The following is a 25481-nucleotide window of genomic DNA, read 5'->3' on the forward strand; positions in this document are numbered from 1 at the left end:
CTTGCCCTATCTGACCTATCTGCAGTGCTCTCTTAGGCCTTTAGTAAAAGACTTTCCCCACCAAAGAACTTCGTAATTTGGTGCTGCATTTTTGAACCTTATAAGAAAAAGACATTTTTCCATCCAAAAAACTTATTTAGCTCTAGTTGCCTTTACAAGGTTTACTTCATTGACTGAAGTGCAAGTAGCAAACAATGAATACAAGTAGGATGATCTCTTGACTTCACTCCATCTTCAGTCTGTCAACTGCCAAAATTAAAACAAACCTTGCAGTAAACAAAACTGTAAATCTCTTTCAGCTATTAGACAGGTTCTCGTCTATTGATAAATCTACATAATCTTCCTTGCCTTAGGCAGCAATCTAGGCATTGCAGGCATATCCTCATAAAAACCTAAGGAGGAGAGGATTTTTCAAGGCATGTACTGCAGTAATTCAAAGTTGCCTTACTGCAACCTTTATTTCTTTTTTATTTAACACAAGCTGAAAAGTAAGGAATTTTAATTTTGGAAATGAATTTTTATCAAGAAGTTTTAATAAGGACAAACAGTGTTAACTAAGCAAAAAGAAAAAGTACTTTTGAATTGTAACAGCTGGTTTTACTAGAATAGCACGTGAAACATCAGCACACAAAATCCTCAAGGAGAAGTAGTACCCTAATATTTAGAGGAAGACAATAATTCCTGGAGTCTGAAATTACAGTCAGAAACATCAGTGGATGTTCATACACAACATCTTGTGTTCCAGGAATTTATTTCTGTTTCCAGAGGCTGTAAAAACTTATATCAGTGAACCCACAGAGACAAATTCTCAGTTAGCTTAAGCCTCAGTTACACTCAGCTCAGTAGAGCAATGTTGATTTACCTCAAATGAGAGTTTGCACAAAGTAATTTCAAATATTTCCCTTGGTACAGAGTAAGCAAAAGATACAAATTCATAAGGATACATCAGAATTTGGTATCTCACCAGCTTTTAACTCCATTTAAAAACATAGAGTAACCCTACATATTCTTATGCATAAAACAGAGAGGTCTAAATTAAAAATCAATAAACCAAGCACAGAGAGCAACATTTGCAACATGAAAGAAATATAACAGAGGCATAAAAAATCATCAGAAAAGCCAAGGTGTGTTGGTTACTATGTAGAGCAAGTTTTACTCAGCTGTCATTTTTTTTCCTCACCCTATGAAGGTTTGAATCATTTTGCAGTAAACAAAATTACTTTAAAATAGAGATTACAGTAAATGAGCAGACAACAGAGCTTAAACACAAACTGGATGCAAGGTCTACACAAGCCAAGTTTACCTTGCACTTCTGTAGAGGAGGACAGCCTGTTTTGTTTGGGTAGCACCGACCACACTGTGGGCACTTGGCATGGGATGAGCTTGAGGGACAGTCATGAGAAATTCACTGCATACCCATTTCTCTGGAAGAGAAATTCCTGCTGCCCTGGGTGCTCATGAGTAGGGCACCAATAATCACCAATCCTTCCCTCCCTTTTATAATTAGGAAAAAATTACTGCTGCTTCTATAAACCAGGATTTTCCCAGCAACTTGAACTAAATCCTAGTTATTTCAGATTCCAGTTAAGCTGTATCAAGTCTCTATGAAATAAATCAGTAATGAAATAATTCCCCTTGACATGGTGAGAAAGTTCCAAAGGTCTTAACCCAATAGAACCAAAATGGCTGGATTTCAAAAGACCAGGAGCTGAATCTGGCTCACTATAAAGACTGTTTTTCTTTTGGCCTTTATCCTGAGTCTGCCATGTACAACAGTTGAGAATACTTTGCATAATAACAAATTTATAGATCCAGTTTTCCCAGCTGTTCCTAGAAGCTCCATGTTCCTGCCCACCAAAACTTTGTAGCCACTGAGGCTGCAAAGTGCTGCAGAACTTCAGTCAGGAATATAATGTTGGTCAGGAGTTACACTCCCTGTACTCCCACATTTTTCAAGATCCCAGTCCATCCATATTGCATCTTATACACATGTGGTAGGACTGTGATACAGTTGAGGTCTGATTGACAGAGCTGTCCTGAATCACCATCTCTAAGGGAAAACCCACTGCATTGATATTCTTTCTTTCCATTTATTTATTTTATCCAGTAAATACCATGTTTCCTTGTTTTTAAAGGTTGTATTATGGAGAACATTCATGTGGTTTCTACACTCATACTAAGGCATAATAGTTACGTTGCACATATGTGTGCTAAAAACTGCTTTTAAAAATAATCTTTCAACTGTAAATGGATTCCATCAGCTCACCCCTTTTCCTGCCTCTGGTGTCTGGCAGAATAGCCATGCAGCAGAGCTGTGGAGAGCAGTACAACTGGAACATTGCACAACTACCAGACAGATTGTAAGAGTGCTAAATAAGGGTTCTACCAGATGGAAGCTCTTTCCTACTTGCCATTTTGCAAAGTGTAAAAAGCACAGATCACTACAGCAGTGAGATTTGTTTCAGCTGTCACAAACAACCTTTGAAGAAAGATGCTTCCAACCCCTGGGAAAAAGTCAGGGTGCTCTGTGACCTTTTGCAAGTATGATTTATTAACATCCAACTAAATTGGTTACAGAGACAAAAAAAAATAAATCAACTTGTGCATCAAGGTACTCCAATGTTATTACGAATTTTTGGAGTGAAGCATAAAACTGGTGGTCCTGACTACAGAGAGACTCCTCAAGTATCAGAAAGTCAGCAATAATTCTAATACATAAGATACTGTTCCTCATTCTGAAATCACTAATGCCCTATCAAAACAAACAACAAATTCAGCATTTAGCAGTTTTGTTTATGTAACACCTCATACATGTGGGATATTTTCCCAATACTGGGACTAGCAAAATACTGTTAACAGAAAGGCTTTCAGATTCTCAGGAATGCAAACCGTCTCCAAGGTGTGGGGCTGACAGAGGTCATCACCTCTTGTAGATCAACATCCCAAACATTCTCATAAGCTTTATTACAGTTTGTTTTTATACATTAAAGACACCAAATCCACAATTATATTTTTAAAAAATGAACCATTTAAAATAATTCTTTAACATATGGCAACTACTTACGTATAAAATTTCTCTTATCGCTTTCAAAAAGCTGCAGCAAGAACAGTGTCTAAGAACTGAGCAGTACAGTAATACATGTATTTGGTGGTAAGTTACAGCATTTATCAAGTTTCAAAAGGTAAGCCAGATAATGTGCAGTTTCTTGAGAGCCCACAGCTGCTGGAGTAAGGTGCACCCACCATTAGCTAGAAAATAGAAAAGATGAGCTACTGAACACTGCAAATTTTATTTTTTGTAGGCATAATTCGTGAATGAAAACACACCCCACCAAAAAAACCCCTTTCATTTTAATGTCAGTCCTTTAAATAGCACCATCTCATTCTAGCCCTTGCAAGATGTACTCAGTTATGTGGACGAGTTGGATGTCATCCTTCTCTCTATTAAAATGCACCATGGGCCAAGTTTTACACTCCTCTTCAGCTTGCCCTCTCTGCATGAGTTGTATACAAAAAAGAAGCCATCCTGAACAAAGCAAGATACACTGAAGGTTTCCTGCTCTGCCAAGCTTGATCATTTGGAGAGACAACCCAAGAGATTTACACAAAAGCAGATGAAGGACATTCATAATTATGATCTGCTGAGCAGATATAGCTGCATGTTTCCATAGCACACTACCCTTACCAGGTCTGACTCCAGAGTGTAAGAAAGTCTCATTCACAGTCAAGGAAAAGATACAGAAAGAATTTATGGAGAAAAAAAAATTAACTACAGCCTCTAGGTATGATTTATCATTCATTAGAATGGGCTGCTTTCCTATTCATAAGGTTTTTTTCATGAAGAGAAAAATGGGACAATAAATAAGGGAACACATAGAAAACCTGAACAGGACTGTAAACAGCTGAGGGAAAGCAGGAGGCATGGGAAGGGGTGAGGTCTTTGTCAGGCTGGGCTTTTTGGGTGGGTTGGCTGTTTTGAGACCAGCACTGGACTGTTGTGCAATGTGAAAGCTGTCCCTGGTTGGGCCCTAGTTCTAGTCCCATGAATTGGTGTTCTTTCTGTACAGTGATCCGGATTCAACATTAAGCTGCCAAGTAATAAGGTGGGTGTGTTTGCAATTATTATGTCCTTCAGAGGCCAGATTTTAAAAGAAAGAAGCAATCCTGTTTCCAGTCCTTCAAAGAAAATTGGTTGATAGAAGAACAGATCTTCAGGATATTTCCTTATCAAAATTTGGGCTGGTTTAGGTCTTTCTTCCTGGCATTTAACTTTCCAAGCTCTGCATAAAGAACCTAAGTACAGACTGCTGGATATGTATTTCAAAAAGTGTCTAAAAGAAGTAGTTTAGTGCTGGCAAACTGTCATATCAAGCATATCTCAGAGAACAGAGATCCAGAAAGGAATGCAGTGATTAATGGTGCGTTCTAGTTCCACTTGGTCTAAAGGGCACTTTACAGTACCTAGAGTCCCCTTCTGAACAAGTGATGCTGTTTTGTAATCCCAAATTTACACAAAAATCAGAAACTAAGCATCAAGTCTGCAAATCTGAAAGTAGAGTTGTGGGTTTCTGTTCCTATGTACAATATTTCCCTGGATTTTGTTTTTTCTTTCTAAGCTTTACAACATGAGAAATGAAGCAGGATTTCAACACCCAAAGGCCTGAGCTGCTCCATCACCTTGATGGAAGTTTATAGTGAGGGTTTTACTTTATGAAGAGACACAAAGAAAGGCAGAGCTGCACGAGTGCTTCTCAAACTGGCCTCCAAAATTGCAATAAGCAATGTTCATAAAGTCATGAAATAAGAGAGCTATAACAGCAGGCAAGGGTCATGAGGAAATTTTAAGAGTGATCCATTGAGCTACACACCTTGAGAATCACAGCTGTGTATTAAAGGAAGAACTTTAATTGCCTGATCCATTCTTTTTTTACCACTCAGGGTAGAAACAGTGGGTAAAAAATCCCTCAGTGTCAGTTATTCAGAATAACAGTTATCTTAGTTATACTGCAGAAAGCTAATATCAACTTTGTACCCATTAACACAGCTGAAGTTTTGGGGAAGAAAATAACCAAATTTTCATATTTTACCAAGAATAACTTTATAGAATATATTAAGTCTGTGAATGTTAAATATATTTACATGCAGAAATACACAGAACTAACATCAAGACAAAATTTTTCCACTTCTTAATATACAGTTAACAGAAGTTTAACAACTAAATGCAGTTGTTTCATACAAAAGTAAGCAGGGGAAATTATACTGCAGTTGGAAGTGTGGGGTCAGAGGATCATTCACAATTGGTTACATTGTGTTTGGAGGTATGTATAACAGATTTACAAAAGGAGCAATTACTTGTTCAATGATTTTGTTTCATGCATTTAAGAAATGCCCTGGGTTATTCTCAGGCATTTTTATGGAGACAGTGCTAAAATTCTGGAGTTTACTTTCTTTATACAGAAATTTTGATGAAGAAATTTTTATATAAGGCACTGCTCAGCCCAATGTTTCTTGTCATTAATCCCATGTATTTCGGACAGTTTGGAGTGTCAGAGAAATCAGAATTGGCACTGCCAGTCTGATTTCTCAAAAATCATGACTCAAATACCCCATATGAGATTTAGTTTACTACCTGTATGGGGGAATCCCCTCCACACACAGAGTATAGAAATCCAGCAATCAGATCACACAGCATCACAGTAGCTGCCAAATATGACAATGAGCAAGCTTAATGCAGCCTCCACAAATTTTGCTCCTTTTCTTAAAAGCTTTTGTTTCCTCTACCCTCTTTTGTTTTTAAATGAATTTTAAATGTTACTTATAGTGTAAATTGTAATTACCAACAGCAAGGTAATCTGTGCCAAATTTTGACAATTAATACAAGGACAAAAGACAAAAAGGGAACAAGTCATGAAGAGAACCTCATTTTTCTTGAGAAGCCAAATGTTCCCAAAGTTTAAGATTTTCTTTGGAATGAAAGCCCAGATTTTTGTCTTCATATAAATGTGAACCTTGCCTTGTTGCAAGTTGCTGGCATGGTAGTCAGGTTTTTTGAAGACGTATTAATTAGACAGAATTATGCTAACTTCTTTGGTAATAAATTGTGGAAATCATGGTGAGGCAGAGATCCCGGGCAAAATGAAAAATGGTGAAAAAGCATTCATCTGTCTTTGAGACAATGAGGCTTCAATAGAAAGCAAAGTTCAAATATACATCTAATCAAACACCACAGATTTTGTTTAAAATTTAAAACCTTCATAGTATTTCCTTCATGTTACATATAATACATGGAACCATTTTTAATAGATTTTTCTCTAGGACAATGCAGCACAATTGCAGTAAAGTGCAACCTTTTCTAAGCTATTAATCTGTCCTCTTAGGAGTCCACTTTATTCATGCCATCTCCAGTTGTTCCAGTCATAAGCCAATTTCATATGCCAGTATTTAGGTTTGTGTCATTACAGCGGAATGTAAAGAAAATAAAGAAAAGGGTGTGGGGATAGGATGCAGATCTATCACGTGGAAAACTGCATTGCTGCCAGAGAGTTGCAGACACATAGAGCAGATTGGAAGAATTCTGGATCAGGCTTGGGTTGCAGATATGTGAGAATGCAAGTTATTCTGTTAATGACTATGGCATCGTGATTTGATGGAAAAAACCAAAAATACTGCCCATTTCTGTAATCTTCATTCAAAAGTGAGGATTCTGCTACATTTTTTTCCTGCTAAATTTCTGACCTATGTTTTAGTAGCTTCAGAAATCGAACCATGCATATAAAATTACAGGAAAGGGATGCAATTGATTTAGTGCAAAACATTTACATATTGATCTGAACGTAACAAACAAACAGAGGAAGATCAAAGACTCTGTACACTTCTCCATAAGGCAGATGGTAAGTTTTTAAATATAAGATCTTAAATATGTTATTTCGTAAGAGGTAGAAAATATCAAAATACTAGGAAAAGATTTCTAGCTTAAAACAATCAGTTTGCTTACTTTTTAAAAAGTCTTACTGTTGCAATTTTTAAGTGAATAAAAACAAATTAAGCTATGGAAGCACAGGATTTCGTGCTTTGTGTAAGATTTCACTTACTGGAAAAAGAGAGAGCTTCTTCATCTAGTCACTGCTCAAGAAGTATATACAAATGATCTCTTCTTGCCCTGTTGGGGGCTATAAATTTGAAGTCAAAATTTTCCCAGTGGAAAATGTTGGCGATTCCTGACTTTCTAGCACTACATTTAACCGGGTACAGTTTATGTGTAAGGCAGTAGAACCACCGACCTAAGCTCAGAACTACCTCTTCCATAAAGCTAAGAAGGAAGTTAATAGAAACAAAAGCTTACTTAAATCTTTCCTACTGACAGCAAAAGGTTGTAGTCAGATTCCAGCACCAGCTGATAATCTGTTTTAGCAATTTATACCAGCCTAGAGACAGCTGAACTACTCATTGCACTGTGGAAGCCTACCTACAGTTTCAGTTACTAAGGCCTGCACTCTTCCTCAGCACAGCTAGGAGATGCTGATGCTACTGTCTCCAATGCAATTCAGTAAGGCATAATTTAACTCAGAACTGACGTTATCACACATTGAAAAAGTAGTGTAAAAGCGCCTCTCTTTTCCATCTGTTAACATTCAGTACTATTTATTAAATATTTTATAAAAAGAAGTTAGGATATTTGTACATTCAAACAATCACTGCAATAGTTGAGTAAAGGAAACAAATGAATTATCAGATTCTAAATTAAGCATGGTTCTGTAGATATGCACATTTGCACACACCACACACATAGTCTGTATGTGAGTGTGTATATATAGATATAGATATATAGTTGTATTTTATGTATATGTCTTTTAAATCAGATCCAAGAATACAGGACAGAATATCTTCACTTAGTTCCTCTTTCACCAGAGGACAGGATTGTCCAGTTTGAAAAAACCAGGTTCTTTTCTAAGGTCCATGTAGGTTCCATTGCTCACCCAGGAGTCATCGCTGGATTTCCTATCAAAAATTAAACAAATGTAAGCTTGTATTTTCCATCCATATGCTATGTAATGCAGTGTAGCACCATGCACAGGTACCAAATCCAGCCCATGAACCAGGAGCAGCACAGCTCATTGCAGCCTGCAAACAAGGCAGTACAGCTTGGAGAGCTGAACAGGTGTGTCTGCACTGGGCCATGGAGAGGCATCTCAATCTAATGTTCACCAGAGAACATCACTATTGAACAGCCAAATGCATTAGCTCATATCTGCTCTAATGCTTTTGCTATATAATAATTAAGCTCTTTATTCTGTCATTTAAATATACAGGATAAATCTCAGCTTCCAAATCCTCATTGTAGGTATTCAAATCCTCATTCTTATTCACAATTCTCGTTCTGAATATACAATCACGAAGTCTTATTAGTCTTAGCCTCTATCCTGCTTCCCTTTAGTATTTAGTATGTGATTGACATGTGATGAGTTGGCTCACCAGCTTGTCAGAGATGCAGCAGTCTAAGCCATTCCCTTTTGCACCTATTTAAAATATTCCTATATTCCTCAGAAGTACAGTATAGATATAGCCAGAAAAAATAGGATCTCAGATCTGCTTATAGGCCCATACAACATTCATCTTGGCTCCAACTCTCTCACTGCAGGAGAACAGAAAAGCTGGAGGGCAAGAGACCACATCCTCACTAGCATTCCCCTTTGTTTTTCAATGTCTGCAGTCTCCTGTTTAACTAATTTACAACAGGAAGAGGGAAAGTGCCCTCAGAACAATAATTATCTCCCCATAAAATAGGGGAAACGTTCAAAAATAGCCTTGGAAGCAAAAGGCTCCAACTCTGCACACTTCCACATCAGGCAATCCCACTGAATTCAGCAGAACTTCAGCAGAGGTAATTGAGCTAAATCCAGATACTTCAGCTTGCTTCAAAGAATCAAGGATGCTACATTCACTCAGGCAAATAAAAATGTAGACTAATATTCAATTGCCATCAAGGCAAAAAAACCCCACAAAACCAAAAAACCCGGGATGCACTAATAAAAAATACATAATTCTGTGTTTTAACTACATCTGGAGTATTCTGCATCACCAAAGTATATAGAGGAACCCTGGAAAAAATTGGAGTCTGTTACACGGCCATTTAAAATCAGATCTATAAGAATTTTAATAAATTATAGTATACGGTAATTATTATTTAGTACCTGAAAAATCTAGGCTGATGCTCTAGATTATTTTCTTCTAGCACCTTCCGTCGTTCTCTCTGTAGCTGCTCAATCCTCTGCTTTTGTATTTCAGCTCCTTCAATATTCCCTTCTTCTAGAAACCTGCAGCAGTGATATGAGACAATTTGTCTCCTGTCCCCCGAAGAATCTAATCTTTGCAGCAGGTATTTCACAGTGTTTGAAAGGTAAACAGCTGCCTCTGCAGACAACTGCACTACGAAAAAGCACTTAAGGAAAACTAACTCTTGTAACAAGCTCAGAGTCATAGTTACATTAGATTTTTCTACTTGGAAATTTGCAAAAGTAAAAATTTCACTGCAGGAAGAAGTTTCAAGTGTCTCACATTTTGGTTATTCAAATACCATATGCTCAACATCCAGTACCTGAAGTTCTGAAGTTTTAACATCCTTGGAAAGGCAGTTATCTAGAAGCATCCCAGAGGCAATTTTAGGACACACTTCCATAATGACTAGATCATCTCTCAATAAGTGATTACAATGTCTGTTTCAGATGCACATTAATGTAAAAATAGAAACACACTGCAGTTATCCACAGAAAATAGTCTGAGTTCAGGGTAAAGTGAGTGTACAGAAGATTAAGAACTATTTAAGGAATATATTTCAGAGTTAAAGCTTCTTACCTTTGGTCTGGCCTAAAACGTGTATCAGTGGATGGGAGTAATGACCTAGTTTGTGGGTCCAGTTCATTTAACTCCAGTGCAAATTGTGTAAATCCATACCACTGTTCATAATCTTTAGGCATCGGATCTACAGAAGAAAAGAGTACAATTAACTGCTATTATATTGAGGAGGAAAATTTCAAGCTCCCTCTAGTCATTTGTTTATGTCTGATCCACAGTATCAGTTCTGGGGGAACAAGAGGTTTTTAATAATGTGACAAAAGAGAACATCTCTCTTGATAATTGCACTGCAACAAGACAGATTTCTGTTCTCTCAGCTGAATCACAGCACAACTGAGATGAAGGCCATGCTATTATCATAATGTTTTTTCAAAACACGGTAGACAAAACTCCACAAGCCTGGGAGAAATTCAGCTATCCCTGTCATTACAGGACTGAGCTTTGTGGGCTACCCTCCACTGTTCAACACATGAAATAAACAACACTTCTCTGCACAACCAGGAGGAGTTGTTTGTTCCTTTTTTTTTTTCCCCTTCCTGCTAGAGTCCTCGATCCTCACTTCATGCTCAAATATGAAAATGAGAGAGAATGGAGAAAATTCAGGAAGCCATAGGATTAAGTTCTTAAATTATTTAAATGATAAATTCTTCTGATCTAGCTTTTAAATGTTTAACAAAACCCCGAATATTCTACAGAAAAATAACAAGAAATTAGCGCCTAATAGAGATGAAAACAGTAAACTTATACTCGGGAAGATCTCAGTTTGTGTACATGAGCCATTCTGATCACTAACTTGCTCTCCATATGCAGTTTGAAGATGAAGTTGTCCCACAGTACAAGCTTTCATGCCACTTCCCAAAGAGTCGATGCACGACTTTCCCAGATTTATCCATGACACTGCCTTCAATCTCATGTGCATTTGGATTCCAATACTTTGCCTAGAATTAAAAGGAACAAGGGGAAAGAAGATGCATCAGAGCTCAAGTGCAGGCCCTTTTGCCATGCCAGTAGCACCAGGCTGTAGAGCAACGAAAACTGTTTATTTAGGTGTGCATTGCAACATCAAATGCAAACAACTAACTTATTAGTATGTTAGCTTCTTAAAATACCAACGTTGAGAATTGTATTTATTTTGTTTGCATTTTTTGTCTGAGGTGAAGTGCAGCTGACCTTGAATTTTGCCCAAAGACAGTTGACCCTGAGTCCTGACTTGGTTATCTACATCTCTCCCAAATTAGCAGAAGAAGAGGAGAAGGAACTCATATGTTAATCTCCACTTTAAACAGTTTACAATATCAAAGGTGTAAGATTTGCAGGCTTCCAGTCTTTAATATTTGCACTTTAAACATCCAGTGCAGCTCTGAAAATACATTAACGTATACCTTTAAGTATTTGGAAAAAAATCATCCTAAATGCTTCTTAGAAAGCATGAAGTATTCAGGAAAAAAAATAAAAAAACCCCCAAGCTTGCTGGGGAGCATGTCATGCTGCATGTACTTCCCTTGTATTTGTATGGTCTGTTCTATGTCAAGCACAGCCTTTCTCCATCAATCAGATACAGAAAATGCAGGTTAAGGTAAGCTTCTTAGGATGATTTATAAGGCTATTTCTCAGATTAGAAATTCTGCCATTGCTTTACATTTTCATTGATTTTCCTTTTCTACGAAGTCATCTATTGCCAAAAACTGAATTTAATTTCAGTTATAAGGACAATTCCTGAAGAACTCATAAATATTGTACTGAAGCAAAAGCTTTGAGTAACACCACAGCCTCTTACTTAAACTCCTCTGAGCACCTGAAAAGGGCTAGAAAAGATCATCAGGAGAAGCACCCTGCATAAGCACTGGTCCTACAGCTGCTGAATAAATGCAACCACAACGTGTGCCAGTGGGCTAGGAGGCCTGTGAGAAACCACTGTCAGTAGGCACCTTGTGCCTATGTCTCTCATCAAACCCAGAGTAGGTTTTTCATGATATTCCTTTCCCTAACATTCCTCCATTTCCAGTGGAATCACTCAAGAAAGCTGTTGCTTCTTTTTTTTGTCTAGTGAGTGGCAGTTCCTTCGAAGTTACAGTTTTCAAGCAATCACAGGTAATTACAGCTTGTAAGCTGAAGTACTGAGCTTCAGCAGAGAGCATCCTCCCACTGCTGTGCCCATCACAAAAGGCAGTGCCAACACTGCTGTGGTTACCTTTATGAAAGTCAGTTTGCAGTGGCACGTGTCATCATTCAGATTTTTTATGATGATCTCTCCATAGTGTTCAATCCATCTTTGCCCACTTAAGATGTTGTGGATGCAGGAGGTCACCTTGTTCCACGCAAAATGGTCTTTAAAACTGTAAGGAAAAATACACACAAGCACACAAGAAAAGTCTCGTGCCATGTTCAAGCGAGCTCAAACGTGAGGAAAAAAATTTGCAGAGAACTTGATTAGAGAAACCAAATAAACTTTTTTTTTTTTTTTTTTTTTTACTAGAATGCTTCATCTTCTTGTTCCAACCTTCTCAAAAACAAACCCTATGACAGCAATCCCACCTCCAAGAAATTCCTTTCCACTTCTGCTATATACTTCAGTCTTGAATTCGGTTTTCTCTCAGTTTACTTGTCCTTTTAACAAGTTTTAAGTTTCCAGAAGTAATCATTCTGGTATCTTCTACAGTCTGAGATGCCCATTCCAAGCTTGTAACACAGTGACAATGCAAAACACAAGGACATGGGCCACCAGAGTGATCTGAACATGTACTGAGAGGAATAAGCCTGGCTCAAGCTCGCAAGGCTGAGCCTAATATGTGTGCTTTAGGCAAGAGCAAAAGTTCTCACCAGGTAGTTTAAGATGAAGGTGCATACTGGGAAACAGCAGACAGGGAGAGATAAAAGGTAAAATGTTGTATTCCCTATTGGTATTCGTTTATGAAAGAAGTAGATGCTCTTATAAAACAGCTTTATGAAGCATCAAGGAAAGGAAAGTCTCATGAAGACATATATTCTACAATTTTTTCTAGGTATGGATGGCCAACTCACTACTGGTAAAGTAAAATATAAACTTGCAAAGAACTAGCTTCCCACTGCAAGTGCCTCACACTCATCCTGTGAAGATATTAGAATCTTTCCTTAGCTCCCCTTAATCACTTGCTTTCACTTGCTGTTTCGTAAGGGCACACACAAGGACAGTTTGTACAGACTAGCAGATATGCAGCCAATTTATCCCACAGTAACTTGTTTTTCTGCCCTTACCTAGGCACGTCACATGCTAGCTTAAATACTAAAAAAAATGTATTTTTTTCAAAATGAACCTTAATACTAATGCCTAATTTTTCCCTATAGCCTCAGCACCTTTTTTGTACCCAATTCTGTATCAAATACACAGGGATACAAACCAGCACATGGAGACCACATATGAATCAGATTGCTTCCCAGTTCATCAACCCATCATAGACCCTAATATATTAATTATCTAGGCTCTGAGCACTCATTCACATCCTAGAAACCTTTCTTTCCAAAGCTTAGGGCAGGTGCTATGCATATAGCATGGTTTATACATTACCTTTTGGATATTATCTTACTAGACTACAATTTTATTCACTTAAAAGAAAAAGGCATGCTTGATTTGATGAGTGCTAGGTTCTTGAATTCTTTGGTTGGTTTATTTTTTTTCCAGATGGCAGACTAATTAATTTTGTACTCTCTCACTGGAAAACAGATTTAGTTGGAACAATACTCAACCTTTAGACCTCTGGTTCTGCAAACATGATGGATATAGGCCAAATTTTAAGGGATTTTAATTGCTCATCAATAATGGGCATTCTACCAAACCAGTATCGAAACATTGCAGATTTTTTTTTTTTTAAATAAAAGGAAACAAACCAACTATACTCACTCAACACTTCACTACAATGGCTGCTTCCTTTCCTGGATAATAAACACCAGATCTGTAACTGGTTCAACTTATCACTTTCAGCAATTATTTCTGCAGTGATGATGGTTGTTAGCCTTGCCTACAGCCCAGAACACCCCATGATATCAGTGTCCCTACAAATATAGTTACAAAAGACAGGAACAAAACCACCTCTTGCCCCAAACCCATATTCAAGCAAAAGAATTCATAGCTTCCTTTACCCTACAGTTTTTCCCTGTGAATCTAAAATGCATGAAGGTTGAAATTCAACTGAAGTTTGAAAATACCAACTTTTCTTTTTTCAAGGTACACAGGAGTGGTGCATTTTTTTTTTTCACTGTTTGTTTTTCATAAACTTTGAAAGAGTCGGTGCTTCTGATTTATGCTTCTGGTTTTGGGTTGGTGGGGTCTTTCTTCCTCCTCCCTTTTTCTCTTTAAATGAAATCATAGCCACCAGTCCTTCCAAAGGGCAGAGCAGAGCTTGCTGTCCTCTGAATGAATGTGGCTCCAGTGTGTGCAAGCACCTGTGCCTGTGCATGAACAGCAGTGCCCAAGGGCAGCACTTACGCTGGAAGAGTTACATTCGTTGTGCCAACTGGAACAATTTCCATGGACTTTCCCCAGAACTTGTTTTTCCATCTGACATCTGGAACAAGAAGTAAAAAAAAGACAGGTTTGCTCACAGGTAGGTGAATCAGACTGTTTCTGGGCTTTACTTTGTTTTCAAGAAATTCAAAATAACCAAGTGCAACAGAAGCGTTCAAAGAATGTTGTGGGACCTTCAAATACTGGTTGGTGGGTTTGTTGTTGTTGCTGTTTTGCTTTGTTTGATTTTCATCATCATATTGGTTATTTAAATGGCAAAGTAACAGATGTTTAAGTCTCTCAAAAACTTTTTCAAAAGAAAGAAATTTGAATAAGCTATAGGCACCATATACTTGTCTGCAATTCAGTTGCTAGTGAATGAATGCAGACATTTTCAAAAAGAAATGCAGAATTTCAAATACAAAAATATAGCAACAACGTACACAGTCAAGAGGCTAAAGAAGGTTTCAAAGGGCACGAAATGGCGGAGGGGTTTAAGTTTAACTGGTCTTTTGAAAGCTTGTTTGAATCACAGAAAGACATGTCCAAGTCTCATGCCATTTCTTCAAAAATATAAAAAAAAGATAAGAAAACTCAATGCAGGTTTAGCCAAATTTATTGAGCAAAAGGACCTGGAAGAGAAAGAAACAGACCAGGAGCATGGCAAAAGGGGTGTACAGTTAAATTGGGCTAGATAATCATGCAGTAGCTTTCATAGTAACTTCAGAGCTCAGGAGAATAGCACCCTTCCTATTTCAGACTCTAGAGCTTCATTCACTACTCAACCTGAAAAACAGAGGAAAATTCAACTCTAGTCTTAAAAAGATGCTAGTTCTAACAGAAGGAAAACAAAACACCATTTCCTACTGCAATTCTGGGGGGAAACTTTCACTGGTTGTGAGATGGATGCTCTACAACTAAGAGGTTACTCAGATATCTCCTATGTATGTGCAAGTGAGGAGTGAGCCACACTGAGCTGCCTATCATTGCCAAGATTAGAATGGGATGCAGGGCAGAATTCTGCACGCAAGGAAGTCACTTTTCTTATTGTGTGAGAAAAGGACCTTTTTGGGGTTTTTGGTTTTGAAGTCCAGTGTTGGGTTAGCATCTTCAGTGACAGTGATTCTGTTGTGATTCCTACACTGCACAAGTGCTCCAAAGCTACTTCCAGTATGATGCTGTTGAAGCAGATTCTGTCCTGGCTTTCTCTCTTCTGCAGTGGGATGGAAGAGAAAGGCCAAAGGTACACTCGACTGAGTTTAACATCTAAAATACATTACCAGATTGTGCCTAATTCTATGCTCTCATAAATGGCAAAGTTATCCCACAGAGATCAGCATGTGGGAAACATCTTGGGAGCCAGTGTGCAACTTCCTCACACAACAATTTTAGGACAGAAAAGAAAGAGCAAAGTGTTATTTCAAAGCTGTGCTCACACTGATTCAGGTACAGATGCTGTAATAGCTGAAACTTCCTTCATTTCCACTGCTCATGTGTTGACACTCCTCTGCAGAAGCAGAGTCAGCTTTGTAAGTCATGGAAAGCTATTTCCAAACTATCAGTCCCTGCCAGAGCCCAGTCTTCTAGCTCAGTAGACATTGATGGGGAGACTTCTTGGTGATGGAACACATGAACTAAGGCCAGTGTCTGGTGGGATGACAGCACTACTCTGGCAATGTTGCTGTCTCCTTTTCAGCTGAGAAGGTGACACAGTAAGTAAAAGGTCTTTGCACACAGAAAGAACTGACCTCACTGACAAGCTGCCTTTATGATTAGATTGGTGTTAATCCTTCCATGTAAGTTAATACAGCCTCATTACAAGAGGTCGCAGCATTTAAAAATTGCCTTTACAGTGGAAAAAAAACCCATTGTCTAGCCCTCCCATAAGCTCAGCTATCCATACTTAAAAGCAAAGCAAACAAAACCCCCTAAGCCCTGCTGCACCCTGATTGAATGTCCTATGCTCATCAAGACCAAATCTCAGACTCTCACATGAATCAGATTCTCAGCTCTCATGAGAAGAACTTCATTCTCTAGATGGAAGTGTTAAAATATTTGAATGATAACAGTTGTCAAGATCTGTTAAACAAATCAGTCTCATCTATTTTTATTAAGACAGGCTGCCATCTAATATTATTTATACAGTATTCAAGTTACTGAATACATTTTTTGTAATCTTAGCTTTTGGGCTTTGAACAAAAGGATTCTTGTGTCCCTGTATTTGTTTTACAAAGCAAAGAATTATACAGAATAATAAAACCCAGACTAATGGGTTCCAATATCTGTTCAGTATGGCTCCATCTGTAATAACTATAATCAAGTCAGCAGAGCCAATCAGAAAAAAAATATTACAATATGGCTGCATTGTTATTCAACAAACCCCTGGGTGAAGGATTTTAAGTGAGTTAAAAGGCATGGTTATGTTTTGTGTACACTCCGGAATTATCTAACCACACAGGTACTGTTACTGGCTGACACCTTCACTAGCAGTACACAGCAAGCAAAGCTCTAACAAACATGTTTTGAAAAAAAATTACTAGTCAAATAGCACAAAATCTTACATCCTGTAATAATGCCAGCAGAGAAAGTGAAGGTAAATGTATTTATCCTTGCTGTTATGCTCATTTTTGAAAATTGCTTTCAGAGCAGGTTTACAAGATTTGCCAAGGTTCAGGATTTAACTTGTAGTTTTTTCCTGCTGTCTTCAAGCTTGTTTGTTTTATAAATATCTTGACATACAATTCTTCCTCACTAAAAAACAACATTCCCTACAAAACCCCCAAACAAACTTGATTTCAAAGAAGAGCAGATGTTTGTACATGAAAATAATAATCAATTAATGCTACATGAAAAAAATGCAAACAAAGCAAAATATCTTGAGAATTTTTATAATACCAGAAGATCCAAGTAAGAAGCATGCAAGTAAGTATAGGCTAACATTTCATAAAACCATTCTAATACAAATTTAAGCAAGGAATTTGAACTTTTCCTAATTTCTGGATATTTTGTGTTAGACATGCAATGAAAACATGAACACTGTAAAAGCAAATGATAGACTGAATATTTACCTTGCCAAAAAGCAAAATTCACAGATTCAGCATGGCATGCAGAAATAGGTGGGTGGTGACTGACCTAATAGCAAGACATGAAAGAGAGGGGGGAAAAAAGATTAACATATGAACACTTAAACAGTCATTTTGGTTGGCTTCTTTATTTTGTTTTCTCCTTCATTCCCATATGGCATTTACAATTTGAACATTAGTTTTCCCTTTGCAGTTGTGTCCTGAAGGGGGAGGCAGTGAGATTAATAAAGGTTCTCAGACCTAAGGAACCTTGAAAGAAATGGGAAACACTTATTTTAGAAGGCCTGAGATTTTGTTCAAGTGAAAATCTAGCTATATACTTTGTACATTGTCTCTAAGGTGATAATTAAATTTACCTTTAGGACCTCTTAACAGATTAACAAAAAACACACTTTGAGTGCACAGACAAAAAGTTTCACAAAACCCAAAAAACCAAAAACACAACAAAAGGCCAAACGCTTCTGTGCAGTAAATACCCACAAAACCCTGAGTATGAGGGAGGAGATAGTGATCAGCATCTCTAAGTGGGCCAGGGGTGAAGATATCAAGCCAGGAAATCCATCCAGCAATCCCTAATACTGCAGCAGTGACCCCCAGGTGTTTCTAGTGTGAAACTCTAACCACATGCACTGCATTTCATCAGCTTTGGGCAATAGCATGTGCATGAATTCGGGCAACCACCAAACTAGCAAAGCAAGGACTGTGAGCAAATAAACAATTCAGACTATTAAAATGCAACAGTAAATAAAAAAAGCACAAAGTGAAAGCAGCCACTCCTTCTTGACTTGAACTCTCTCTTTTGGGTGAACAAAACTAACAAGTGGCCAGGACCAGCTCTTACATGTGTAACACCTGCTGTCCTTGGGCAACTTTATTTTCAAGTCAAATTGCTATTTTTCACCATGAATTTAATTTCTTAACCATTTATATGGCTCAAATCAACTTTTACTTTTTTTTTTTTTGTTACTCATTTCACAAATCTCTTACTGAGCAATTTTTTCCCCAGGCATCCAGTTATTTATTGAACATCCTCTACTTGACTTAAAAAAAAAAAAAAAAAAAAAAAAGAAAAAGTACTAATTACTCTCAGCTATGGCCTAATCCAGCAAGAGCAACACTCTCCCTCGCTTACATACTGTACCCAGATTAACCCCAGATGTCACTATAATACATGGGTTAAACTTAGCTCTCACTTAAACTGTTATAATTCCAGAGTAAGGTCGTGGTGCTGACAGGAGTTATTCTAAACTAACTGTAGTGATAAAACAGAATCTTTCTTATTTTGTATCTTCTGTCAGTCTAGCCCATGAACTACATTCTGCCTGCACTAACAAGGTATCTGTTAATGGCACAAGCCCGCTCATGTAGCAAAATTCTTCTTTATAAAAACTAGCCTTTGTACTGGTTTACACAATATTCAAGTGAAAATATCTCCCTTTAATTCACTGTAACATTAAACTCAGTACTAACCTTTATTCATCCCTTTGTTACTCAAATTTGATGCTGTGCTGGTACTTGCAGTGCTCTACACACATTGTAGTACTGAAGTAGCAGAGTGATGAACCAGATACATGACCTTAAATTTAAAATCTTGCCTTGGACTGTATTACTTTTTGTTGGGTTTTTTTTCCCCTCCTTATTTTTACTCTTGCCTGTGACATTTCCTGAGACTAAAGGAAGATCACATAACATTCCTTTTTGTCAGTTCTAAAACATAATGTGCAAAATGTTGTACCTTCACAGCCGGTCAAAAGCACTTTTCATTTCCTAAAGGAAGCCTCTTAGAAGTCTGTCTCTTATCAAATTTCTAGGCTGCACACCTTTGCCCACTTGCACTTTTTTTTTTTTTTTTTGGTTATGTCTAGACAGAATAGGACAGCTTTCAGTCATCTTACTTTGCTAGGCACCAGGTATTTGAGTTTTATCTCTTTTTAACATACGCTTCAAGTTCAGCAATTTTGGTAGCTTAGCTGGTTTAAATTCAGTATTTTTCACCCATACTTAATAATTATTCTCCTACTGGGGAATTATCTTCATGAACACTGAGACCATGATGTGCTGTATACATCCTTCACCTACTCAGCTGTGGTAGCAGACTTGAAGGGCTTCACCTACTAAGTATTTGGACAGGAAGCAGAAATAGTCAGGGTGCCATTGTAAATACTTCTGGTTGATTGACTCACACAAGGGATACATTTGTTATAAAAGAAGACAGCTGTTATTAAACGGCTGAAATTATAGTATTTTTAATGATCACACACAAAAGAAAATGACAGGAGTGTCAGCTTTTGTTGCAGTCGCGATCAGACTTCAGCATGGGGAATTGCACTCTACTTAACCAAGTTATCTTGTTACTGGTGCAGGCAGCCCGCCAGCCTTTGCTCCTCAAGTGTCAGCTGCTGGTTGTGATGTTCCATGCCAGACTTAGCAGAGTTTCCTCAAAACCAATTCCCTTTGTTTATAATTCACCAAGGTCCCTTGGGTTTTGCTGGGACCTGGTAATGTAAAGTAATCTTGTATTTTGCCTTTAATTCTAGAGGATTCCAGCCACACATTTAGAATTCAGCAGTGTATCAAGTGGCAATTCTAAGGGTTGCAGCATACAATACCTGTTCTGCAAAGAACTGGAAACCCTTATCTTCACGAATACATTCATAGGTTTCTCCAAGCACAGGATTAAATGGCTTACTTCCAGCTCGGTAGTAACTGGATGCATAGGCAGAGACTGCAAAGGCAGCTATGTATACCTGGGAAGTACATATTTGGGACTTAGATTAATTAATTTACAACAGACATGACAAAAATAAAAGCAAGCTGTATCCTGATTCTGTATTTTTGCCTGCACTTGCAGACTACAAACATGCACGCCTCCTGCAAGCAAAGCCCTAGTTCACACATTAGAGGATTATTCAGTTTTCAGAGTCATTCAGTAGGTCAGAGATAGAATTATTAGGGTCAGATACTGCAAATTTCATCAACTGAAAACAGCATTTCTGAAAAATATTTGAAACAGTTTAGCATTCTGCAACACAGTTCAAAGAAATAACCTTAAAACTCACTGTTAAATTTTGTATAATAACTGGTTTTTATAGTTATATCTGTGACTCCATAAATGTACCAACTATCCTTTTTATAAATATGACACAGGAAGTATTGAGTAAGTTTTCACCAATTTTATTAGCCTTTGCTAATGCTGTTTGACTTAAATTATTTTTTATCTACTGGGTGCTATTTCCTAAGCAATTAACTGTTGATCATGACTGATACACTTTCCAAATTTTTGCAGCCAAATCAAGCATAATATGAGGGACTAGAATTCAGGGTTGTTTGATTCAAGTCTCTTTGGTAACACTTTTTTCCTCTTTTCATTCCCTTTTCCTCATCTTGTGAAAGTGTAGATACTCTCATTTCACAGTTTCAGGAAACAAATCCACTGAGGATAGGCTCTTTTATGAACTACAGCAATTACTATGCAACAGCTAGTATTAAATTTTGCTTCAGGAATTTGTCAAAGGCAAAGAATACACAAGTCTGAGGTAATTTCCAGATGCTTGGGTGTGGGGAGGAGGAAGAAGGCTTCTTTTCCCTCGCTTTTTAACAACTACTGCTCATTTCCTTTCCTTTTAGCGTATGTTCTCAAGAGAACAAAAAAAGCCATGGGCTGAAACCCCCAGAGAATGACCACACCCTGGGAATAGACCCTAAATTGTAACCCTTGAAAGTGTCAGAATGAGGAAAGAGATTTTTCAAGCAGTATTTATAACAAGACTACTTACTCTCATTAATAACCTCATTTTGAGATAAGATATATTGAGTTGAAAAGGCTTAATTCAGTTTATGGGAAAATCGGTATCTTCCATTTAAGAGAATTTAGAGAGCTGCTAATCCTTTATTTATAGGCTTGCATATTAAGTAGCTCTTGTACACCTGGAAGCAGAAGAACTGAAATGCATTTCTCTTGTTCTTTTGCCAAATGCAGAATTCAGGGCTCTGCACTGGCGGAGAATGACATCATTACTGTACCCAACACACAGCATACAGCCTGGTTTTGAGATCCTGAACATTTTGGATAAACACAAAAATTTCAGAAAACCAGTTAATAAAAAGCATAGAGCTCATTTAGTTAATACAGAGACATCACAGTCATGTAGGGCTGGAAGATCCAGCATCTCTATGAACAGACACCAGATCAGACACCCTTGAAAAAGATCTGTTGTAGCTTTCATCTTTGAGAGGGAACTAAGTTCAATCCCCTCCTCCCTTTTTGCTGTAAATTCTTAATATTAGAGAGCAAGGACTGCAAAACAGAACTAAGCTCCTTTTTCTTTAAACTTGCAGAACCAGCAAAGTACTTGAGAGAAGACAGACTTTCTGAAACAGCAACAGAAATGGAGCAGAAGAGTCAAAAACAGCGGCTATGTGAGTTGTACACACGTTTGGAGAGTCTGCTTCTCAGCTGAGAGAAACAAAACAACAGATTGAACATCTTAATTTCTTCAGCATTGCTTTCATGTTTACTCTATTCTAATTCTATTGGATGTCCCTAAGTATTTGGAGTAAGGCATTTACCATCCCTCTCAAAGGGGTTTGTGTGTGTGCTGCTTTATCCAGGAGCTCGCTGTACTCCAGCTCCTCGCAGAGGCGCTGCAGGGTGTTTAGTGGCTCATTTAACTCAACGGGCATGGCCACTTTGGAGAGATCCTTGCCTATGTTATTCCTCAGGATATTCCATAGGCTGATGTTACTTGTGTTAGGACATGGAGCTGGTAAACACGTTCTCCGTTTAGAATTGCATCCAATTCCGCTTTCAGAAATACAATCTGAAAAGGAAGGAAGTGGCAGAACAATTAAATTCACATTTTCTTAGTTTCCCTCCCTTTGCAAACATGCATTAAAATGCAACCATCTTTTCTTCTGTCAAAACTTCCTTCCACCCACGATGCATTTAAGTATTTCACTTGTGGTTTGAAGATAGCCTGTTATAAAAATGACAGAATTAAGAGTAACATTTTATGTACATTAAGGGAAGTAAAAATGCCAAGTACAAGAGATGCATAAAAATGACCTTCTTTTCCCTTGAAGTCTGTAAGAAAAGGCTCAGACTTACACTGAATTTCAAGAAGTAATATTATAACTATTTTATTTGTAACAGAGATGGATTCCTATCTGTTTAGGGGACATAAAACCTCCTTCCTTGACAGAGCTTCAATTAAGTTGACACTTCTCAGAAGGTGAGATGTAACTTACAGATGCAAGGATAATAGCTACTCCTACTGATCTTTTCCTGCTTTGCATACTCCTACCAGGGAAATTCACTGTACCACGAATTTACATTCTGGCTTCTCCATGTTGCTCCCCATAGCATTTATACTTAGTGATGTTACTTTGAGATACACCCATACATTGATGGAGAACTGACGCGCGTTTAAGGATGGAAAAACTGAAGCAACTGTAGAGCAACGGGTTTTCTGAAGATTTAAAAAAAAAAAAAAAAAAGACTCAGGTCAAGAGTCCTTGGACATGAACATCTGAAGTCTGTGTTGCTATATCAAAGCAATCAGAATGGGATAAATAGTTCTAAGTGTGCCATGACAGGATTTGCAACAAAATCCAAATAGAGCTACAAGCATCTGCAACAGGCACTAGTCTGAAGTGATTATATTGCTTAGCAGTACATCACTTTTGTTTCAGAGAGGAATGTGTTTGCCACTACAAGATCTTATTTTATCTTTCCACACATCCTCAGGAGCATCTATGAAGCTCCTGCCCTAGGATCAGTTACTATTTGGAGACATTCAGGCATAGCCCCAGTCTGTCATCCCCTCTCCTTTTCTGGCTTTCCTCACACAGCTCTGTCTTGAAGGAATTAAGCCCACACTGGGCAGCACATCTTCTGTGCTACACATGCCTGAAGAATCCCTGCCCTTAAAGCACTTAACCAGTACTTCCTCCTCTGCCACTGACATAAGCACGGTATCAGCAGTGGTGACAGCAGTGAGGGTGACCACAAGGACAAATTTCTCCATGTCTGCCATGCCTCCCAGCCCGTGCCTCACGTGGAGCTATAAAAGGGCAATCAGCAGTCTCAGAGTTTTGTGGAAGGAGTTTCTTCCTTTCCTGCCACTGGCAAACCAAAAGTCCCAATACCTCTTATGACCGAGTTACTCTAACAAGGTCAGGTGGACTATTTGCAGTCCCTTGCCTGTATCTTCTTTCTGCTTAAAAATGGCATGGGCACTATGAGTCAAAAAAATCTACCTGTAACAATTATACTGTTGAGAGTTAGGGAGGTGACTTCTATACTTCCTTATTGGAAGAATTTATTTAATATCAGAAGAAGCCAAAAAGAAGGATGTTCCCTTAGATACCTCAGGAATGAGGTAAATGCTAAAAACTTATCCTTGTTTAAAAGAGCTCCCAGAAGTGGGATTTGGAAATGTCTTTTGACAGCTTTTGATTAAAAGCAGAATACCAATTGACTCATTTACATATTCTGGACCAATCCATTAATTGAGGTAAGCTACTGAAAAAAACAACAGAGTAGAGCAAGAACTTCAATACTCATATGCCAAATTTTCTAAGCAGTGAAATTTGCCTAGTCTCCATTATGGAAAGGCCCAGGCAGTACTGGTTTGTAAGAGCTATGACAGGCAGGATGAATGCCAAAGGAGGTTTAAACATCTGACCTCCAGTTAGAGTCAATGACTTTCAAGGCCAAAGTGGACCATTATCAACATCTGATCTGACCTTCTGCATTACAGTGGCCAGAGGATTTTGTCATAATCCCACAATTTATGGTGCAGCTAAAGCCCTGTAGGAAAAACACATCCAGTTTTCTATTAATGGCAGTGGCAGGCTGCCCAAAGCACAGAAATAGCAGGTACCAGAAGCATGCACAGGTGCTTCTTATACTGAAGAGCTTCTTGACGGTCTTTGTTACAGAAAGATGAACTGCCACATTAATACCTTTCTAAGGTGCAAATCATGAGATAAATTTATTTGTGTTCTTTCATATCTTAAAGGAAAACATTAAAAATTCTTCATTTTGAAGAGTTACAGAACACATATCAAACTACCCAAGTTCATAGGAATCTGCTGGTCCTTAGAGATCATCAGGAAACAGCTACTGGTACAAAATCACTTCAGCATTTTTGAAAAAAAAACATTGTTAGATTGGAAAGAACATTATGGTTAGCTGAAATGAGTTGAAGGCACAAAACCAATTAGGTTGTAACGACCAATTCTTCTTTTTTGAGTCTCATTCTATTACAAGGACAAATTAGTGTATGTACTAACAAGACTATCATGATTAATTCACGCAAGAAAGAAATTCTTATGGTCATGCACCAGAGCTGCCAGTGACTAATTGTTCTCATGCTCCTTTAAACACTGAGTTCTGCTAAAGCAACAGGACTTCTGAATGCAGTTGCTAGATTGCAGACGAAAACATGTGACAAGAAAAAAATAACTTTTTGAAAAAATGAAAGCTGCTGGGCCTTACTTCTTTGAAAAATCCTGTGGCCATGAGAAACAGAGGGAGTGGGAGTTGCGTCAAAGAAGCCAAGAAAGAGGTGTTTCCCTGCTGATACAGAACTACCATCCTGCTTAATCAACAGTGCCCAGATAAACAGATTAACCATATCTGCTGTTCCAAACCAATCTGAGTCTATATGAAAAAAACCACAGGCTTTTTACATCTCAAACCCCATAATATCTAATTATCTAGTAAGAGAAGAAAAAAATAACCCAAACAGAAACAAATTCACAAAACATGGCATAATAAACCCACTGAACTTACCTAAAGTTTGTCTTTCGTTCTCCATGTCATTGCTTAGGTTATCTTCTGAGACATTATCACTGATATCACTTACATATGAGTCATCATCTGATACCTGAGTGTGGGTGGGGGAAAAAGCAAGATACCTCACTCATTAAAATAACCCCCAAATGCTTGTGGAAATCATTACTTTCAACTGCAATTATTTTTAATATAATTGAATCATTGAAGCTGTGTTTCAGTACTATAGAAAAGTACTAGAAAGTCCTAAGAAGACATAATTGAGTTT

At 37.9% G+C, this 25481-nt stretch overlaps 1 protein-coding gene across 2 annotated transcripts in view; it reads right to left on the reverse strand.

The window, feature by feature from the left end:
• Positions 1 to 2528: 2528 nt before the first annotated feature.
• The window catches only part of OSBPL3 (oxysterol binding protein like 3), an 85389-nt gene continuing 62436 nt past the window's right edge, over positions 2529 to 25481 (reverse strand). For both annotated transcript variants that reach the window (XM_066318898.1, XM_066318889.1), the window contains 10 exons: positions 25214 to 25307; positions 21985 to 22235; positions 20025 to 20162; positions 17401 to 17464; positions 14315 to 14393; positions 12044 to 12188; positions 10646 to 10790; positions 9853 to 9979; positions 9192 to 9314; positions 2529 to 7998 (listed from right to left, as the gene is read on the reverse strand). In XM_066318898.1, the coding sequence (XP_066174995.1) occupies positions 7902 to 7998; positions 9192 to 9314; positions 9853 to 9979; positions 10646 to 10790; positions 12044 to 12188; positions 14315 to 14393; positions 17401 to 17464; positions 20025 to 20162; positions 21985 to 22235; positions 25214 to 25307 (1263 nt within the window). In that variant the 3' untranslated portion in view covers positions 2529 to 7901. The remainder of the gene's footprint in view (positions 7999 to 9191; positions 9315 to 9852; positions 9980 to 10645; positions 10791 to 12043; positions 12189 to 14314; positions 14394 to 17400; positions 17465 to 20024; positions 20163 to 21984; positions 22236 to 25213; positions 25308 to 25481) is intronic.

This window comes from Sylvia atricapilla, chromosome 1 (genome assembly GCF_009819655.1).
Source record: "Sylvia atricapilla isolate bSylAtr1 chromosome 1, bSylAtr1.pri, whole genome shotgun sequence".
Lineage (NCBI taxonomy): Eukaryota > Metazoa > Chordata > Aves > Passeriformes > Sylviidae > Sylvia > Sylvia atricapilla.